General features: G+C 44.3%; 2 protein-coding genes across 2 annotated transcripts in view; one reads left to right on the forward strand and one right to left on the reverse strand.

Annotated features, from left to right (window-relative positions):
- GABRA5 (gamma-aminobutyric acid type A receptor subunit alpha5) overlaps positions 1 to 9,043 on the reverse strand; it is a 380,379-nt gene extending 371,336 nt beyond the window's left edge. The window contains exons 1-2 of the mRNA XM_068268152.1: positions 8,860 to 9,043; positions 7,459 to 7,607 (exon numbers count right to left, since the gene is read on the reverse strand). Of these exons, the coding sequence (XP_068124253.1) occupies positions 7,459 to 7,544 (86 nt within the window). The 5' untranslated portion in view covers positions 7,545 to 7,607; positions 8,860 to 9,043. The remainder of the gene's footprint in view (positions 1 to 7,458; positions 7,608 to 8,859) is intronic.
- The window catches only part of GABRB3 (gamma-aminobutyric acid type A receptor subunit beta3), a 666,404-nt gene that overhangs the window by 289,728 nt on the left and 354,350 nt on the right, over positions 1 to 22,326 (forward strand). The gene's annotated exons all lie outside the window — the stretch shown is intronic.

Raw genomic sequence — 22,326 nt, forward strand, 5'->3', positions numbered from 1 at the left:
ATATTGGTTGGCTTAGTGGCCTTTTAACAAATGTAATTGTTTTTAAACAATAATAAGGCATACTGCATTAGAGGTGGACAAGCCCGTGAGCGTGGTGGTACGGTACATGACCTACACTTATGGCTCTAGGCCCCGCGTATGACAGTCGCCCCAGGCCCCGCATACTCTAAGGCCGCCTCTGCTGACACACCCCATAGTTACAGGAACGTGGGGCAGCACGGTGGCGTAGTGGTTAGCTCTCTCGCCTTGCAGTGCTGGGTCCCTGGTTCGAATCCCAGCCAGGGCACTATCTGCAAAGAGTTTGTATGTTCTCTCCGTGTCTGCGTGGGTTTCCTCCGGGCACTCCGTTTTCCTCCCACATTCCAAAAACATACGGATAAGTTAATTGGCTTCCCCTAAAAAAATTGGCCCTAGACTACAGTACTTACACTACATAATATAGACATACGGCAATGGTAGGGATTAGATTGTGAGCTCCTTTGAGGGACAGTTAGTGACAAGATATATATATATACACTGTACAGGGCTGTGTAATATGTCGGCGCTATATAAATACTACTAATAATAATAAATATATATATATATATATATATATATATATATATATATATATATATATATATATATATATATATATATATACATACATATGGGCTCTGTGAGTCTGGTTCAGTGATGTATGTTAGCCTGAAAAAGTTACACAGTATCTGACTTATAGACTCTCCACAAATAATGCCACTTATATGTAGCCCGGTATGATATTCTGTACCCGTGTGTGTGTGTGTGTGTTTTGGTATAAGGTGGATGTGCTTTTCCTGGGGAAGCAAAATAAGCAGGAATTACCCTGCCTTACAGTTGTTCATATTTCTTGTATGATTTTTCCTGGGAGGCATTCTTCCTCAGATTTGTTAAGCTTACGGGTATCTTTGTCATGTTACTTTACCTGCTCCCTTTGTTGGTTTGTCTTTACTTTTGTGCTGTTCGTTTAATTAATTAGTACTTTTCCAGTGTTCTACTTCCTTTTAGATCTTTGGAGTTAATGATTTCACCCCCCTTTACTTTGCATTCTTGGTTTTAAGTGATAATTGCTGGCAAAGCAGGAAAAGTGTTTCAACAGTTTAGGTAGATCATTAAAATGAAAGGCAAAGTGTGAGCTATAAGCTTGTCAGCCTTTCTGCCAAGCTGTTTTACAATCATTTCTATTAATTTATGTATTTATTGATTTTATTAGCACATAGCAGTGTGTACACCCAACATCTTATCATTACAGATATCCTGATCTGATTATTACTTTCTAAAGGAATAGTGAATATTTACTTTTTCACATAAGTTTGCATTCAACTTATTTTCAGTTTACATCAGTTGATGCCCAAGCTATACTAGTAAATGGCTGAAGGGTTAAACTAAAGAAAAACGTAAAATGTACAGTAAACAAAATGATCAATTGAATTCTCAATGATTTCAAACTGTTGGGGCACAGAACTTTCCCCCGTACCTACCACCCCTATACCCAAAAATGATTGTGTTGGTTTGGTGTATCTCTTGAGATACTTTACTATGCCCCGATGCCAAGTCACAAGAAACATTGTTGTCTTCAAATGTATATAGCTTAGCAGGACCACACTGTCATTTCCAAAACATTTTTTTTCAATTCATCACCCTTTGTTATGGCTAATAACTGAATGACCTGACTTACCAAAGTGCTCCTGAGTTGTAAAACACTGACAAACTTAAAGAGGTACTTCAGCCTAAACAAACATACTTTCATAAAGTTATATTAGTTATGTTAATTAAAATAGATAGGTAATATAATCTCTTACCCACACTGTTTTAAAAGAACAGGCAAATGTTTGTGATTTCATAAGGGCAGCCATCTTTTTGGTTGAAAGGAGGTGACAGGGAGCATGAGACACGGTTCAAACTGTCCTGTGTCCTGATCAGCCCTCCCAGTTGCTAGGCAACATGAATAACAACATAGGAAATCCCATCATGCTTTGCACAGCATCAGGGGGAAAAAGCCCGGGCAGTTTTCTTTTATGGGTGGAGCTCAGCTAAAAATGCAGCTAAAAGTTATGCTTTGGTAAGAAAAACAAAGTTCTGATGCTGTGAAACTGTTAAAGAAACACCAAGCCTTTTCAGTTCTGCTGAGTAGATTTTTAGTCCGGAGGTTCTCTTTAAGTAATCCTGCAAACCTGGAGGGATTTTTGAAAAACTGTCTACAGTCATATCAGATCATAGGGAAGTTTGGTGAAAGAGTAGCAGTTGTGCTACTGCAATGCCTATACACAACTGTACTCACAACCTTTTTTACTAGTAAAATGAGGAAACCCTAGATTTATTAAAACAAATCTCTGGACTGCTGCATTCTCAGGACTGCAATAGCATAACACTGATGTCCTTCTCTTTGATCAACGTTTGATGTTCTGTGATGTGACCCAGATGGAGGATTCAAACATTTGCCATCAAAGGGAACTAAATTATTGAGATGTCCAGGTCAGGTTTTGAGGGTGATGTAGGTTCTACAATGTTCTCCAGTCCAGAAAATATTACTTTGAATCAGTTCTAAAGTGTCATTCAAGCATATGTCTTGGTAACTCCTAACATTAGTATAACACCCATTTTCTCTGTATTTTTGCTTGGAGTCCAAAGGAGGCTTGTGTTGCTCAGTCCTTAGAGAAATTCGCTTTCCTTTCTACCCCCAAAGCCTCAGAGAGGGCAAAACAAGTTTAGCATTGTGTGACTACAGATCAACATGCAAATCTTAAACCTCACTTTCAAAAAATATTAGTCACAGGTTGGAAGAAGTCAAATACAGAGTGATACTTTAAGCAGAAATCCAAACTTTACTGTCATCATTATATATTATACTTGGCTTCCACTTAAAATCATAACAGTTGATGTGTTGCTTAGATCCCTTAGTGAAGATCAAGTTAAAAACTCAGGATTTTTAAACTAAACTTCAAGTCCAACATATGGTCACATCAGACATCAAGGATATAGTGGTTGCAGGTCAATCTGGAGAGAGGTGGGATTGTTGTTAGTTTGATAGAAGGCTGAAGCTGAATATACATTTTAAGGGCAACACCCAGACTTTTTCAAGATGGTGTTTATGTTGAGGTGTTATACCCATTTATATTGGTTAATGGCACAAAAATTGCAGAAGAGAGCAAGAGTCTGATCAGTTCACTTCATTTTAGCTGCTTGTGTCTATATGGAGAGGGTAATCTCAAAATTGGGGGACAAATGTAGTAAGGGGAGTAAAATTAGCCATTTTGATAAACTAACAGGTAACAATCAGAAACATACAGACCAATGCCAAGTACATGCAAGGTCGGCGCTACCATATGGGCAACCTGGGCAACTTCCCCAGGGCCCTGAGCCGGCTGCCACCCCAAACCCCTCAGTAAACCCCTCAGGCCCCCCGGGCCCCTGCAGAGTCTTTGGCAGAGTAGTGACTCAATTGTCCCTGTGGGCATGCTCCTCTCTCAGTCCTTGCTCCCTGTCTTCATCCCCCTCTTGCTGCATCTGCTCTGTGACCCACAGCAGGTCATTATGTAATAACATGCACTGGGTCATATAAGAAAGGTGGCCCTTTGAAGATGAAGACTAGAGTGCAGGGAGTCACTGATGGAGGAGTGCGCTTGCTGGGATAGGTGAGTCACCACTCTGCCAAAGACTCTGCAGGGGGCCTGGGCAGCACAGTTAAGTTGGGTGGTGACCTGAGTAAGAGCCAGCAGCCAACTTGGGGCCCTGGGAAGGGGAGAGTTGGTCAGCAACAAGGGGCTCTTAATGGCGCTCGAGGGAAGAGGTGGATCTATCGGGGGGGGGGGGGGGGGTTAATTGTTGGTAGAACTGACTAAATGAGTTCACCAGTTTCATAATAATGTATACTTTACTCTAAATGCAGACTCAGCAGGCGAGTATCAGAAATCACAGATATCAGAAAACAAGGTGCATGTTAAAGGTAAACCATAACCAAGAATTGAGCTTTATCCTTATCAGTGGCTGATACCCCCTTTCCCATGAGAAATATTTTCCTTTTCACAAATGGATCATCAGGTGGCTCTGTATGGCTGATGTTGTGGTAAAACCCGCCCACAGTGTGATGTCAGGACCATGGTGCCGACATCACACTGTAGGAGCTTTGTTGCATTGTGGGAAATAACAGCTGTTTCCAACTGCCAAAAAAGCAAGCAGCATATCCTTCCACTGACATCACCTGCCAGCAGTAAAATGTCACCATGTGATAAATGTCAGAATGTAAACCAGGGAGAGGAAAGATTTTAAAATGGACAAGCACTGACTAAATCAATTATACATAATTATTGTAAAAATGAAGCACTTTTTTATTACATTAGTTTTACTAGAGATTAAGTAACATAGATCTTTACGTAAAATAGATCTTTAGGCTTATTACAGCTTTCTGAATATGTCAACCTTGATGTGTGTAGAACCTGATTTGGAATCTTAAAATATACATTATTTATGTGTTGCGGAGTCCTCAGCATGCTTTTAATTCTTATGATCAGTTTGTACAGCATATGGAAGAACCGTCCTTCTCAGTAAGCTTTAACCAGAGCCTCAAGAGCCTGGAATGCTTCAGCTTGCTAATGCTAACCAGAATGGTGGACACTGGACACCATTGTGAGTCAGGCTAGTGAAATGGACTGCTACAATGGGGACAGTGTTGATGCTGTAAATGAGGATATTCCTGAAATACTTACTCAGGGCCTCCTCTAAAGCTGTAAACTTGCATTTAAGAGGAATATATAGGAATATTCACTCTAGTTCATTCCCTTTATCTCATACAAACCATATCAAATTATTTTGGACAGAGATTTTTAAGTATCACTCCAGACTCACAAATACAGGGGGAAAACCCCTGAAGCACACTTCATTCACTGTAGTGTTATTTAGATAGTCCCATCTATGTCTTTCCATAGTGCTCTTTACTCCACATATCAGCTTTCAGTCCCAAAGCCCTGTGACCCTGTATGTACCACAGTTATAATGTCTAGATCTGGACACTGATCTATTAATTCTAAATGTTAATGAACCTGCATTTGGAGGTATATATCATTCAGTGGATGGGATATCTGTGTTGAAGCCAGGCCAAGTGCCTATCAGATGAAGTTAGGAGTTGACAGACGATACTGAGAGGCGTGCCTAGAGTAACATTGCAGTGGATCATGGGACACCTGTGTGGAAGCCAGGCCAAGTACCTATCAGATGCAGTTAGAAGCTGACAGAAGATACTAAGAAACTTGCCTAGAGTAACATTGCAGTGGATGATGCATCAATGTTTAACTCCTACGGCAGTTTTCCTTTGTATTATTTATTTTCCCTTATTTGAGCCTAGTTATAATCTTTAATTGTTCCTCAAGTGTTGATTAGTAAGAAATGGAATGTTTTCTTTACTGTAAACTGTACACATCTGTAAATGTGTACTGATGTGTAAACTGTACATATCGCTACATACTGATCTGAGACAAGCTTGTGCCCTTTGGGTTCTCAGGGAAAAACAAATGTTTTGTAGTTGTTGTAGCTGTTATATAGTGATTAGGCTTGGAAATCTCCCATAACATAAGCAGGAATGGAAAGATTACTGATTTGATTTAAAGAAGAGCTCAATATCTTTATTTAAGCTAAAGTTATAACTACAACAAGATAATTAAGTGGTTTGTTGATACAGTACACTGTGTCTTGTGTGGTCAGAAAGGATTTTTTTTTTTTTGTAAGGTAAAAATGTGCATTGTTACGCAGGGGCTTTGATTTGCCATTTTCTGCAAACCATATGTATTTGAGTGCTGAGGAACTTTCAAAAAAAGTATTTTTTTTAAAGTGAACTTGAGGTGAGAGTGATATGGAGGCTGCCATTAGAGATGGCCCAAACGGTTTGCCGGCGAACGGTTCCTGGGGAACTTCCGTGGTTCGCGATCGCGGAGAACCTCAGACTTTTCCAGAAGTTCGGTTCGCCCCCATAGTGCATCATGAGGGTCAACTTTGACCCTCTACATCACAGTCAGCAGGCACATTGTAGCCAATTAGGCTACACTCCCTTCTGGAGCCCCCCCCCTTATAAAAGGCAGGCAGCGCCAGGCATTGGACTCACAGGTGTGCCTGCAGTAATTAGAGAAGGGATAGCTGCTGAAGACTCTCATAGGGAAAGCTTAAATAGGCTCTTGTAGGCTTGTTAGCTTGCTCCTGACTGATTGTTATTGCTAAAAAAAGCTACCACAGCCCGGCGACCATATGGGCTTGAAAACCGCCATGGCCTGCACTCTGGCCATGGTGCACACCAGTCCAGCATGGCCGTCACTACACAGACAGTTGTTTGCGGTGTGTTACACAGTGAGTTTGGTGTGTCAGTGTGAAGCAGTACTCTAATTACACTCCCTGATTGATGTTTACACATGCAATATGTTTTAAAGCACTGGGCTTGAAAACTGCCATGGCCTGCACTCTGGCCATGGTGCGCACCATTCCAGCTAGGCCGTCACTACACAAACAGCTGTATGCGGTGCGTTACACAGTGAGTTTGGTTTGTCAGTGTGAAGCAGTACTCTAATTACACTCCCTGATTGATGTATACATATGCAAGATGTTTTAAAGCACTTTAGGCCTGCAATTTAGCATGCAATGAGATTTCTGCGTCAAATCTAGATTTTTCCCCGGGACTTTTGCCGTCCATCCCATTCCGCCATGCCCCCTCCAGGTGTTAGACCCCTTGAAACATCTTTTCCATCACTTTTCTGGCCAGCATAAGTGTTTCTAGTTTGCAAAGTTCGCCTCCCCATTGAAGTCTATTGTGGTTCGTGAAAGTTTGCGCAAACCAAACTTTTGCGGAAGTTCACAAACCGAGAATCTGAGGTTCGGGCCATCTCTAGCTGCCATCTTTACTTCCTTTTAAACAATACCAGTTGCTTGGCAGCCTGCTGATCTATTTGGCTGCAATAGTGTCTGACTCTAACACCAGAAACAAGCAAGCAGCTAATCTTGTCAGATCTGACAATATTGTCAGAAACACCTGATCTGTTACATGCTTGTTGAGAGTCTATGGCTAAAAGTATTAGAGGCAGAGGATCAACAGAGCTGCCAGGCAACTTGCATTGCTTAAAAGGAAATAAATATGGCAGCCTCCATATTACTCTCACCTCTGGTTCACTTTAAATCATAGTCATAATGAGTCTATCAGTCAGTATTGTTGTGTGTGAGCGAAGCAATACATCTTAGAACCAATTAACTTTATTATTATAATTCTAAAATAAAAATCTGTTTTGGATCTTCATGACTTTTGTTTCAAGTCAGTACTTCTTAGAAAGTACACTTAGTTTAAAATAAAAGGGAAATCAAAACAATTGCTTAGAGGATCATTAGCCTGAGTTTATTTTTTCCTGGAAACACTTTTATGACACCCCAAATGACTGCATGACAGATGAAGAAGAAAAAGCTACTCACCTGATCTGAATGTGAAAATTCACAATAACACAAGAAATAAGTAGATTCTTGATCAAAGTAAAAGAAGACTTGATGGTGCATTCCATTTCCACTGAGTATAGATGAGTGAGTTGCCCCTGTGGACACTGTGGATTCAGTTAACGCCCACTCTACAATAAAAAAGCAAGATTTATCAAGTTTCATAATGTGCACTTTTTCCTGAACCAGGGCAGAAAGTCATATTAGCAATAAAAACACTATATCAATACTATATCACTACAAGTTGTGCTTTTCACTCAACATATAAGTAGCATATTTAGCCCAGCACTTGATTACACTATGCAACAGCAGGTCAGTTGGTTAGACAGATGCTTTACCTATTTACACCTAAGCATACCTCAAATAGTGCTCACTGCTCAATAACGATTTTCTTTCAAAGGGGATTGGTTATTAAACGGTCCCTGCAATTATTGCATCAATGAGGGAGTCATTGTTGGGAAAATACGCTATGGAGAACCTCATGCAATTTTGTATCTATTCCACAATGCAGCTTTACCAGCTGAAGCCAGGTGATCAATATGGTTAGCACAGCCCTTGCTACCTTTTGATAAGAGCTGTTTGACCAAACCTGCTGGTCCATTTACCTGGCAAGGATTTGTTTCTGATACACCACGAGCTGCAGCAGCAGCATCCTCAGCAGTGACGGGAACAAGAGCACAGGAACTGTCCACTCCGGTGGTGCTGATTCCTTGCTAGAGCACTATTGTGCGCTTTACCTTCTCTTTTTTCAGAAGGGCAACCAGTTTCCACACTAGCTCCAACCCCAAATCAATGCTACAGCAACATCCTATCCCGTCCCACTATCAGCACACAAGCAGTAATTCTCCCTCAGTTTATGTAGCATCTCTCTAAAAAGAAAAAAAAAAGATTATCATCAGAGCACAGCTATCATTGCAATGATTAGGTCTGCAGCCTTTCTCAGACAAAGGTCAGCTGCAGTCTTTTGCTCCGAGACATATGCTTTTAATCTCCCATTGCATCTGCAAACATGAATGACTCTGAGCATGATGTTTCACCAGTTTGGAGACGGTACATCCCCGCTGTGATCACTTGCGAAAAGGACAGCATCACCGCACGTTGCGTGTGCTCTGCTATAATGGCAAAAACAACGCCTACCAAACCACACCGTCAGTTTTGTTCCCCATTCTTTTCTAATTAATCATCACTGGTGCAGAGAAAGCCCCTGCTGCTTCTACCTAAATCCTTCCCTCCCGTCCTTTCACGCTTGTCCCTCAGCAAGTGTCAGCTAGTTATTGCAGAAATCACAGTGTAACAGCCTTTAGCACTTCCTAAAAGCAGTCACATCATTCATCACCAGCAACCACGCAGAGCACAGAGACTGACATATAAGCTACTGCTCACCGAAAATGCCTTGTCTGCTGCTGAAGTGGGGCCTCAGGTGAGGTCAGATGCGCTTCAGCTCATGTCACCTTGGGTAGACTCTTTTGGATGTAGTCCCTCATTAGAAGTGTGGCAGGCTGGCAGCACTCAGTGCTGGGGATGCTGGCTTCTGGTGGTGGCCTCTACAGTCCTGCTAGAGCTCAGCTCCTCCCTCCGGGATGAACAGCTTCCCAGTCCCTCTATCTGTGAACAAGTGTTCTTCTCGCAAAAGATCTATATCTCCTCTCTACTTTTGTGTCGTCCTTGTTCTCCCAGTGGAGGTGGACTCCACTCGCTGCAACTGTTGGGCTTTCTCTTAAGTGCTTGATCACAGGGAAGGCAGCCCAGTCTACCCAACCTCATAATGAGCTCCCTCGAGAAATCCACAAGTTGAGAGAATTAAGGCAGATCGGACAATCTGGCTGCCACATTCCGACAAGTAGAAGTCAGCCGGTCACGTCACCAGCTGGGGCATGGAGCAGAACCCCCGGGGTCTCCAGTGCAAGTAAATCACTCATTCCCATAAATAACTCATTCTCATAAATCTAAGCGATGTGCCTGCTGCTGCTGAAGAACTATTGATCACGCTGGTGCTTAACGCTGAGCGGTTGGAGGGAGTTAGTGGAGAATGACAGCTGTCTTGTACATTAATATATTCTTTTTCATTGTGGCAGCATCAATCAATGCATCCATCATCATTTCAGTGCGCCTCTGTACATGTGATGTGATCTGGCAGTCAAATCTGGAATTCACTTGTTTCCTTAATAACACATGTTCTGCTGTGCTCTCTGTGTTAAGCTTTGCTTGTCTGCATTTACAGCATCGTCCTTTGCTGAAACAAACACTCAGGACTCAGTGGATATATCGTGCATATATGTATATGGAACAAATCTCATAAATAACTTTAGCCTTGGGGGTGATTTCCACGCCATTATTTTACGAACTGTAACATTTTTTTAATGTTTATAGTGCTGTCTGTCAACTGTAAGCAAATTCCTGATTTGCATACACTATTTTATGTCTTCAGGATTGAAACTTACGATGTCATCTATAAATGTAGTGCATACAGAGTATCTTGATAGGTTTGATGGACAGAATACTGCAGTAAATTATACAAATTAAACATTTGCATCCATTTAAAAAAAACAAACAAACAAAAAAACCTCTCAATTGCTTTAACATAGTACATTGCACCTTTGATCTCTCTTATGGAATAATGGAACTATAACTATAGCACCAGCACAATATAAATACTACTGGTTGTATCTGTCTGAGCAAGATTATGCGTTTAAGATAAGTGTAGGAATATTTCATTTTTATTTTTATTTTAGAACTTAAAACTAGGTACATAACAACCTAAGTACTCTGCCTACTTCAAGGCACGAACAATAGAGGGCGCTATGCTTCCACGAGGAAGGAACGCATGACATGAATAATAGCTGGTAAATGTCGTTATTTTCTTCTTTGTGATTATTCCTTAGGTTCATCTGAGGGTGGAGCAATTGTACTATAAAATACAGAATGGACTGAAATATTCCCCTTGTTGCTGCTGCAGAGCAAAGGAAGCCTGGCATACTCCGTCTACTGTATATTCATTACTAGCTGACCAATGTATACATGCTCGAGTTAATTATTTCTTATATATACATTTAGCCCAGCACCTCATTAGCTTGTCTTATTACAGGGTCTCATAAAACACAAGAGATGCCTTAAGTGTAAGATCAAAGTATAAAAATGGAAACAAAAGGAATTAAATCTGGTCTCAAGGGAGTGGCTGCAATTGACTGGATTGATATGAATGAATGCAATAACTGCATGACCCTGAACAACTAGAAGAATACATATGCAGCTAATGGGGTGTTACTCTAAATGGTGTGGAAACAACACAGAATGATACAAAATTAATAATAATAAATGATGCCAGCATTTGTATTGTGCTTTTCTCCTGTCAGACTCAAAGTGCTTGAGAGATGCAGCCACTGTGGGCATGCTCTATAGGCCATCTTGCAGTGTTGGGGAGTCTTTCCCAAGGACTCCTTACTGAATAGATACTGGCTTCAGCCAGGATTCCTATCCTGGTCTCCTGTGTCAGAGGTGGTGCTGCTAAAGTGCACCTGGGTTTTAAATAGCAGGATTTATACTTACCTGGAGCTTCCTCCAGCTCTATGTACTCCTTGGTCTCCCACGGGCCAGAGATTGACATGTATGCCATATAGTAAACATTTATAAAGTAAACATTCGGGTATAGTAAGCTTTAGTGTCCAGATTATAAGTGTATGGGAGTAATGCCTGGTACACACCATGCAAATTCTCATGAGATCAGTGGGTCGAATCAATAATTTCTGACAGGTGTGATCTCATTTTCAATTGTTTTTCTGATCGATTTTGTACATGAAATAGGAAAATTAATGAGAAAAATGATAGTAAATCAGATCGGACCTGTCACAAAAGATCAATTTGATCCGCTGATCTGAAGGGAAATTGCATGGTGTGTACCAGGCTTCACACCTGGAATAGTAAGCCCTGATATAATAGAACTTTTGCTATAGTAAACCTGTTTTTTTGGCCCCTTCGGCAATATGTATCCGGCTATAGTAGAGAGTGGGCAGGTGCATGTGTATTATGTCAGTCAAAGACTCATGAGCCATGAATGGGCTGGGAGCCAATTGTAGACTGCTCACTATCTGCACACTACTCTGGGTCTGCGAGGATTACCTCAAAAGCACCAGCCAGTGCTACCTATACTTCCTGTGTAAGCTGTGCATGCAGATCAGGAAACTCGCAAGAAAGTCAGAACATCTCAGCCTGGAGTCAATAAACTTTTCTCCTGAGCTTTCTTGTTGGAGATGTTTTTTCATCCTGTCTACAAAATACAGATTCACCCCCTAGCAAATTAAACTGTACTGAAAATATGATAAGAAAAGTAAAGTAATAATAAACATAAATGGCACCTGAGGTTAAAGGGATATGGACAGGGCCAGATTTGGACATTTTCCTACCCAAGGCACTGTCACCAGACCAGCCACCCCTTGGCCAACAGCATCTCAACCAACACCTCACTTCCCTTCAGCATAGGTAGCCAGATGCTCCCCCTCCCTCCTCCTCCAGTGGGCAGTATAGGTATCCAGATGCTCCCTTTCCCCCTGCAGTAAAGATAGCTATGTGCTAGCCCCTCCTCCTTCAGTATAGATAATCACGTGTTCCTTGCCTCTTCAGTGTAGATAACAATATATGCTCCCCATGGGCGTCCGCACATATGGCAAATTCGGGCATCTGCCCGACCCTGGCTGCCCGCTGCCCCCCCCTGGCCGTGTGCCCGTAGGGGGCTCTCCCTCCCTCGCTGTCCCCTCCAGAACGAAGTGTTGTGCAGTGCTGGGCAGCGGGCGGAACTCACCTCCGTCTCCCTCCAAGCGTCGGAAGTTCTGGTGCCGCTATCTGGTCTAGTCCAGACCAGACTAGCGGCAAATCGATCCGGCGCCTGAACGAGACGGAGATAAGTTCCGCCCGCTGCCCAGCGCTGCACAACACTTCGTTCCGGAGGGGACAGCGATGGAGGGAGAGCCCCCTAAGGTGAGGGAAGGGGGGGAAGACGTCCGCCCTTAGCCACTGTGCCCATAGCTCTCCCTCTTCTCTGCGCTGCTTCCCTCCTGCTAGGGGCACAAATGACTACTTATTCTGGGGACATATACCCCTGACTACATATACTGTGCACATATACCCCTGGCTACATATACTTGGTACATATACCCCTGGCTACATATACTGGCACATATACCCCTGGCTACATATACTGGCACATATACCTCTGGCTACATTTACTGGACACATATAACCCTGCCTACATATACTGGGCACATATACACCTGGCTACATATACTGGGCACATAAACCCCTGGCTACATATACTGGGCACATATACCCCTGACTACACATACTGGGTGCATATACCTCTGGCTACATATAATGGGCACATATAACCCTGCCTACATATACTGGGCACATATACCCCTGACTACATATACTGGGCACATATACCCCTGGCTACATATACTGGGCACATATACCCCTGGCTACATATACTGGGCACATATACCCCTGGCTACATATACTGATCACATATACCCCTGCCTACATATACTGGGACATATACCTCTGGCTTCATATACTGGGCACATATACCCCTGGCTACATATACTGGGCACATATACCCCTGGCTACATATACTGGGCACATATACCCCTGGCTACATATACTGGGCACATATACCCCTGCCTATATATACTAGGCACATATACCCCTGCCTACATATACTGGGCACATATACCCCTGCCTACATATACTGGGCACATATACCCCTGGCTACATATACTGGGCACATATACCCCTGGCTACATATACTGGGCACATATACCCCGGGCTACATATACTGGGCACATATACCCCTGCCTACATATACTGAGACGTATACCTCTGGCTTCATATACTGGGCACATATTCCCCTGGCTACATATACTGGGCACATATACCCCTGGCTACATATACTGGGCACATATACCCCTGGCTACATATACTGGGCACATATACCCCTGGCTACATATACTGGGCACATATACCCCTGCCTATATATACTAGGCACATATACCCCTGCCTACATATACTGGGCACATATACCCCTGCCTACATATACTGGGCACATATACCCCTGGCTACATATACTGGGCACATATACCCCTGGCTACATATACTGGGCACATATACCCCGGGCTACATATACTGGGCACATATACCCCTGCCTACATATACTGAGACGTATACCTCTGGCTTCATATACTGGGCACATATTCCCCTGGCTACATATACTGGGCACATATACCCCTGGCTACATATACTGGGCACATATACCCCTGGCTTCATATACTGGGCACATATACCCCTGACTACATATACTGGGCACATATACCCCTGACTACATATACTGGGCACATATACCCCTGCCTACATATACTGGGCACATATACACCTGACTACATATACTGGGCACATATACCCCTGGCTACATATACTGGGCACATATACCCCTGACTACATATACTGGGGTCATCTATACCTCTGGCTACATATACTGGGGACATATACCCCTGGCTACATATACTGGGGACATATATCCCTGCCTACATATACTGGGCACATATACCCCTGCCTACATATACTGGGCACATATACCCCTGCCTACATATACTGGGCACATATACCCCTGCCTACATATACTGGGCACATATACCCCTGGCTACCTGTTCTAGGGACATCTCTACCCCTGGCTACCTGTTCTGGGGACATCTATACCGCTGGCCACATATTCTGGGGACACCTATAGACCTGGGGCTACCTATTTTTGTAGAACCACTGCTGTCAGATTGAGTGTATTTTGGGGAACTGCTACCAGGTGAGAGGTGTCTACCATATTAAGGGGGCATTCTGCCTATTTATGTGAAATGCTGTCTATTTATGTGCCTCATGACTGCTGAATTTGTCTTGTTAGGGGCCTTATGGTTACTGAATTTGTCTTGTTGGGGGCCTCATGATTGCTGAATTTGTCTTGTTGGGGGTCACATGATTGCTAACTGCGAGACTATGGAAAAAGCTGGATCATCATCATATGAGACAATAGCATTAAACCTACTTTTTCAGCTTTTTAAAACCGAAAATGAAACTGGGAGGTTCTAAAAAAAATGAACACATTTTTCAGGAGTCGGATAAAATTGTTTATCTTCACAGTTTATTTTCAACTTGGATTTTCCATAATGTTAATGTATGAGTTAAAACGTTTGTATTTAGTTTAAATTGCTGTTGGCACTTTGCGATAGTAAAGTGACTTTTGGGTTGCAGTTTGGGCATTCGACCTTCAAAAGGTTCGCCACCACTGTCCTAATCTAATGTCCCTCCATTGCTAAGTTCATGTAAACTTGTCTCCACCCGCGACCACACCCACATTCTGGTTCATGACCACACCCATTTTTCAGCGCGGCGCTGCATAGTGACGTAGCCCCATTTTCAACGCCGCCCCAAAAATTTCAGTGTCCGTTCCCCCTCCCCTTTTTTTGCCAGCCCCCCCCCCCTGGAAAATTTTCTGCGGACGCCCATGATGCTCCCTCTTCAGTATAGATAGCCGTATGCCCCCCACCTTTCAGTATAGATAGCCATAAGCACCCTCTTCCCCCCTCAGTATACATAGACATATGCTCCCCCCTTCAGTATACATAGCCATATATATAAAAAAAATCCAACTTAAGAAAGTAAAATATTGGAGTCGACTTATATATGAGGTCAACTTATATTTGAGGCTATACAGTGGGCAGCACGGTGGCGTAGTGGTTAATGCTCTTGCCTTGCAGTGCTGGGTCCCTGGTTTGAATCCCAGCCAGGTCAACATCTGCAAGGAGTTTGTATGTTCTTCCCGTGTCTGTGTGGGTTTCCTCCCACATCCCAAAAACATACAGATAAGTTAATTGGCTTCCCCGTAAATTGGCCTTAGACTATGATACTACAAGATACATACATAGACATACGACTATGGTAGGGATTAGATTGTGAGCCCCTCTGAGGTACAGTAAGTGACAAGACAATATACTCTGTACAGCGCTGCATAATATGTTGGTGCTATATAAATACATAAATAAATACAGTAATTAACTTTTTCTCCTAGGTGATATTTTCACACCTTGTAAGTAAACTATTCAAAATAATTTAATAGTATTATGCCATCTACATGTTGGTACTTTTTCAAATGCAAAGAGCTGAAAAGTTATTTTAAAAAGAAGTTGAAAATGTTTATCTCAGGAGAAAACTCTGGAGAAAAAGTTAACTGCATATGAAGAAAACAATATCATCATGCACATGCAAGACCTTAAAACTATAATCAGAATCTTAATAACATAATGTATTTGCTTCTGCCAATGGAACAAAAAAAAGTCCCAATTGGACAGACAGAACTAAAAATCAAAAGCATTGTAACCTTTAGCCACTTTATTTCATTGGGTTTGGGTTAAATAAGCACTATTGCAAATAATTGTAAAATTTAAAATACATGCAAATATAATGTACCTTTCTCCCACAGTAAAATGTAAAATGCTCTATAAATTACTTATTTTTTGTGTTTCACTGTCTCACAGTAGGTAGTAAAAGCCTGACATATCTGTCAGGTTTTTGACTTGCCTTTCTTTCCATGGAGGATTCTCAGTTATTCCTTTATTTACAAAAGCACTTACTGAACTGCAGTTACTCAGTCTAGACATATACAATGTACCTTTTTCACAGAGTACAATGTAAAGTTAACTATAAATTACTTTTTTCTATGTCACAATCATTTACAGTAGGTAGTAAAATCTGTCAGATTTTAAACTACTCAATCTCCTCATGGGGAATCCTCAGTATTAACGTTATTCTTTACAAATGCTGCACACCCTGGAAAGGATCTATACAAAGACAGCAGTCAGCCTCCCTACTAACTTGCACACTCAACTTCAGTTCATAGTGCGTCTATAAATAAAGGAATAACTGAAGTCCAAACCCTGGCAGATCTTATAGATTTTCAGCACCTACTGTAAGTGTCAGTAACATAGTAAAAAAGTAATTTATAGTGCATTTTACTGTAGGAAAAATGTACATTTATATGTATGCGAAGGGTGGTGCATATAAAACTGGTCCTGATTTCCCACCATGAGCGCATGAGGCCGATGCTGGCTGGCCCGTCCGCGGGCCTATACTTTCTACCTCCCTGCTGTGTGCGTTAATGGTCTCCAACTTAACCGCAGCCTGTGTCGCCAGTATTCCCTGCCGTATGCATAACATTTCCATACAGCAGCAAATACTGGTGACATAGGCTGCAATAATGCCAGACAACACACACAATAGGGAGGGAGAGGATAGAGGCAGAGAAGTGGGATAGCATCTGCCTTCCACGGTTTGGGCAGGTAGCTGGACCAGTTTTATATGAGTCACCCTTTGCATGCATATAAATGTACATTTCTCCTATTTCTGCCCAATATTTTCTTCAGGTGCAACTATTCAAACAGATTTTTACAATCAAAATTGTCCAGAGAAACAAAGCTGTGTGGAGAGAATTGATGTGAAACAATGCTACAGAATCAGAATGTAGCATTTTATGACCATATCTGAAGAGAGAATGAACCCTAATCTACCTGTTTATAGGAACAATCGATATGTTCCTTCCAATTACGTACATTCCCGCAAACCTTTTATAAAAAAGACATTTCGGTAAATGGCTCGAAAATATGTCAGGTTGACACTTTAGGTCTTTTATATGACGCTCAAAACATAAAGATGGCAACACAAAGTAAATTGTTGATTGTCCATTCTTAAAATTGGGTTCTGGAATTTTCCCTTCCCTGGACTAATAGATTCCCTTGAGAAAGTCTTTGTAAATGAAAGCCTTTGTTCTGCAGAGTAGTGTAACCAATCATTCTAACCACTCCCTAGGGGAAGATGCTCTATATCTGTTAATAGCCTTCTCAACGGATACCCAACACCCAACATTCTATATCACAAACTTGCTTGGTCAACTAATTTCAAAAATATACTCTTAAGTTCCTATATTCCAGCAACACAGCTGGACTAGAAATGCTGCCATCGCCTCCAAAGTAACGTGCATCTCAGAAGAAAGATAATGGCACCCTTCATGTAAGATTTCTTGCACTGGTGCTTTAGTTTGTAACTATTGCAATATTCCTCTATTTTGAACAATCTTTATTAACACAACCCAATTAATTATAGACAGAAAAAACTAGTAGTGTTTTTCTAATTGCTGAAATAGCGTATAGAGTAAATAAATGAAACTAAAATAAATAGGCAAATGAAAGTAGAAATATTTAGAGTTGGGCCGAACGGTTCGCCGGCGAACGTGGTTCGCGCGAACGTAGGTGGTTCGCGTGCGGGTACCGCACGCGAACCTTTTGCGGAAGAAGTTCGGTTCGCCCCATAATGCACTGAGGGTCAACTTTGACCCTCTACATCCCAGTCAGCAGGCCCAGTGTAGCCAATTAGGCTACACTAGCCCCTGGAGCCCCACCCCCCCTTATATAAGGCAGGCAGCGGCGGCCATTACGGCCACTCGTGTGCCTGCATTAGTGAGAGTAGGGCGAGCTGCTGCAGTCTCTCATATAGGGAAAGATTAGTTAGGCTTAACTTCTTCCTGGCTGCATACCTGTTCTGTTCAGTGAGCCCTCAGCCCACTGCATACCTGTACTGTGATCCTGCCACTGCATACCTGTTCAGTGATCCTGCCACTGCATACCTGTTCAGTGATCCTGCCACTGCATACCTGTTCTGTTCAGTGAGCCCTCAGCCCACTGCATACCTGTACTGTGATCCTGCCACTCCATACCTGTTCAGTGATCCTGCCACTGCATACCTGTTCTGTTCAGTGAGCCCTCAGCCCACTGCATACCTGTACTGTGATCCTGCCACTGCATACCTGTACTGTGATCCTGCCACTGCATACCTGTTCAGTGATCCTGCCACTGCATACCTGTTCAGTGATCCTGCCACTGCATACCTGTTCTGTTCAGTGAGCCCTCAGCCCACTGCATACCTGTACTGTGATCCTGCCACTCCATACCTGTTCAGTGATCCTGCCACTGCATACCTGTTCTGTTCAGTGAGCCCTCAGCCCACTGCATACCTGTACTGTGATCCTGCCACTCCATACCTGTTCAGTGATCCTGCCACTGCATACCTGTTCAGTGATCCTGCCACTGCATACCTGTTCTGTGAACCCGCCACTGTATACCTGTTCTGTTCAGTGGACCCGCCACTGTATACCTGTTCTGTGAACCCGCCACTGTATACCTGTTCTGTTCAGTGGACCCGCCACTATATACCTGTTCTGTTCAGTGGACCCGCCACTGTATACCTGTTCAGTGAACCCGCCACTGCATACCTGTTGTGTTCAGTGAACCTGCCACTGCATACCTGTTGTGTTCAGTGAACCTGCCACTGCATACCTGTTCTGTGAACCCGCCACTGTATACCTGTTCTGTTCAGTGGACCCGCCACTGTATACCTGTTCAGTGAACCCGCCACTGCATACCTGTTCTGTTCAGTGGACCCGCCACTGTATACCTGTTCAGTGAACCCGCCACTGCATACCTGTTGTGTTCAGTGAACCTGCCACTGCATACCTGTTGTTTTCAGTGAACCTGCCACTGCATACCTGTTGTGTTCAGTGAACCCGCCACTGCATACCTGTTGTGTTCAGTGAACCCGCCACTGCATACCTGTTCTGTTCAGTGGACCCGCCACTGTATACCTGTTCAGTGAACCCGCCACTGTATACCTGTTCTGTTCAGTGGACCCGCCACTGTATACCTGTTTAGTGAACACGCCACTGCATACCTATTGTGTTCAGTGATCCTGCCACTGCATACCTGTTCTGTGAACCCGCCACTGTATACCTGTTCTGTTCAGTGGACCCGCCACTGTATACCTGTTCTGTGAACCCGCCACTGTATACCTGTTCTGTTCAGTGGACCCGCCACTGTATACCTGTTCTGTTCAGTGGACCCGCCACTGTATACCTGTTCTGTTCAGTGGACCCGCCACTGTATACCTGTTCTGTTCAGTGGACCCGCCACTGTATACCTGTTCTGTTCAGTGGACCCGCCACTGTATACCTGTTCTGTTCAGTGGACCCGCCACTGTATACCTGTTTAGTGAACACGCCGCTGCATACCTGTTCTGTTCAGTGATCCTGCCACTGCATACCTGTTCTGTGAACCCGCCACTGTATACCTGTTCTGTTCAGTGGACCCGCCACTGTATACCTGTTCTGTGAACCCGCCACTGTATACCTGTTCTGTTCAGTGGACCCGCCACTGTATACCTGTTCTGTTCAGTGGACCCGCCACTGTATACCTGTTCTGTTCAGTGGACCCGCCACTGTATACCTGTTCTGTGAACCCGCCACTGTATACCTGTTCTGTTCAGTGAACCCACCGCATCAGTGCGCATACCTGTGCAGTTAAGTGAACCCACCTACCTACGTGAGTGCACGCAGTGTGATATACCACTCCGTGCATACCCAATATGGACAAAACAGGTAGAGGAAGAGGAAGAGGTAGTGGCAGAGGCAGAGGAAGGCCACCCGGCAGGTCTGCGCGAGGTCGTGTAAATGTAATTTCGTGTGGACCTGGCCCACAGTACAGTGCTCGGAAGAAGGCACGTCCCATCACCTCCCAAGATTGTCAGGACGTGGTTGAGTATTTAGCGACACAGAACACCTCATCTTGCTCAGCCACCAGCGCTACTACTAGCACCACTTCCGCTGCATTTGACACTTCGCAAGAATTATTTAGTGTTGAAATCACTGATGCACAGCCATTGTTGTTACAGCCAGATGAATTTTCACCAGCTAATATGTCTGAGTTACGCGGCAACACTATGGATGTAACGTGTCAGGAGGATGAAGGACCTACTGATGGTGCAAGTTTGGATTTGTCTGAGGCAAGCGAAGCTGGGCAGGATGACTACGATGATGACGGTAATAGGGATCCTCTGTATGTTCCCAATAGAGGAGATGAAGAGGGGGACAGTTCAGAGGGGGAGTCAGAGAGTAGTAGGAGGAGAGAAGTTGCTGAAAGAAGCTGGGGCAGCTCTTCGTCAGAAACAGCTGGTGGCAGAGTCCGGCACCATGTATCGCCACCTATGTACAGCCAGCCAACTTGCCCTTCAGCATCAGCTGCTGAGGTCCCCATAGTGCCCACATCCCAGGGTGGCTCAGCGGTGTGGAAATTTTTTAATGTGTGTGCCTCAGATCGGACCAAAGCCATCTGTTCGCTCTGCCAACAAAAATTGAGCCGTGGAAAGGCCAACACTCACGTAGGGACAAGTGCCTTACGAAGGCACCTGGAGAAAAGGCACAAACAGCAATGGGATGGCCACCTGAGCAAAAGCAGCAGCAGCACACAAAAGAAAAGTCACCCTCCTTCTCCTCTTCCTCCTTCAGGTGCATCATCTGCTTCTGCCGCTTTCTCCCTTGCACCTTCACAGGCACCCTCCTCCACTCCGCCTCTGCCCTTGAGCGGTTCCTGCTCCTCTGCCCACAGCAGCAGTCAGGTGTCCGTGAAGGAAATGTTTGAGCGGAAGAAGCCACTTTTGGCCAGTCACCCCCTTGCCCGGCGTCTGACAGCTGGCGTGGCGGAACTGTTAGCTCGCCAGCTGTTACCATACCGGCTGGTGGACTCTGAGGCCTTCCGTAAATTTGTGGCCATCGGAACACCGCAGTGGAAGATGCCAGGCCGCACTTATTTTTCGAGAAAGGCCATACCCCAACTGCACCGTGAAGTTGAGAGGCAAGTGGTGTCATCTCTTGCGAAGAGCGTTGGGTCAAGGGTACACCTGACCACGGATGGCTGGTCTGCCAAGCACGGGCAGGGCCGCTACATTACCTACACAGCCCATTGGGTGAACCTGGTGGTGAACGATGGCAAGCAGAAAGCGGCGGACCAAATTGTGACACCTCCACGGCTTGCAGGCAGGCCTCCTGCCACCTCCTCTCCTCCTGCTACATGCTCTTCGCTGTCCTCCTCCTCCTCCATGGCTGAGTGGCAGTTCTCCTCTCCAGCTACACAGCCCCAGCTCCGCAGGGCCTATGCTGCATGCCAGGTACGACGGTGTCACGCCATCTTAGACATGGCTTGTCTCAAAGCGGAGAGTCACACTGGAGCAGCTCTCCTGGCTGCTCTTAAGAAACAGGTGGATGAGTGGCTGACCCCGCACCACCTGGAGATAGGCAACGTGGTGTGCGACAACGGCAGCAATCTGCTTGCCGCTTTGCATATGGGGAAGCTGACACACATACCCTGCATGGCACATGTCATGAATCTAGTGGTTCAAAGATTTGTGGCAAAGTACCCTGGCTTAGCGGATGTCCTGAAGCAGGCCAGGAAGTTCTGTGGGCATTTGAGGCGCTCTTACACAGCCATGGCACGATTTGCAGAAATTCAGCGTAAAAACAACATGCCGGTGAGACGCCTCATTTGCGATAGCCCCACTCGCTGGAACTCGACCCTGCTCATGTTCTCCCGCCTGCTAGAACAGAAGAAAGCCGTCACCCAGTACCTCTACAACTGGAGTAGAACGAAACAGTCTGGGAAGATGGGGATGTTCTGGCCCGACAACTGGACACTGATGAAAAATGCATGCAGGCTCATGCGGCCGTTTGAGGAGGTGACCAACCTGGTGAGCCGCAGCGAGGGCACCATCAGTGACTTAATTCCCTACGCGTACTTCTTGGAGCGTGCTGTGCGTAGAGTGGCGGATGAAGCTGCAAATGAGCGTGACCAGGAACCGTTACGGCAGGAACAGGCATGGGACCAATTTTCATCAGACCCAGCTGTTTCCTCAACACCTGCGGCAGCACAGAGGGGGGAGGAG

The sequence above is a fragment of the Hyperolius riggenbachi genome, chromosome 2 (assembly GCF_040937935.1).
Source record: "Hyperolius riggenbachi isolate aHypRig1 chromosome 2, aHypRig1.pri, whole genome shotgun sequence".
NCBI lineage: Eukaryota > Metazoa > Chordata > Amphibia > Anura > Hyperoliidae > Hyperolius > Hyperolius riggenbachi.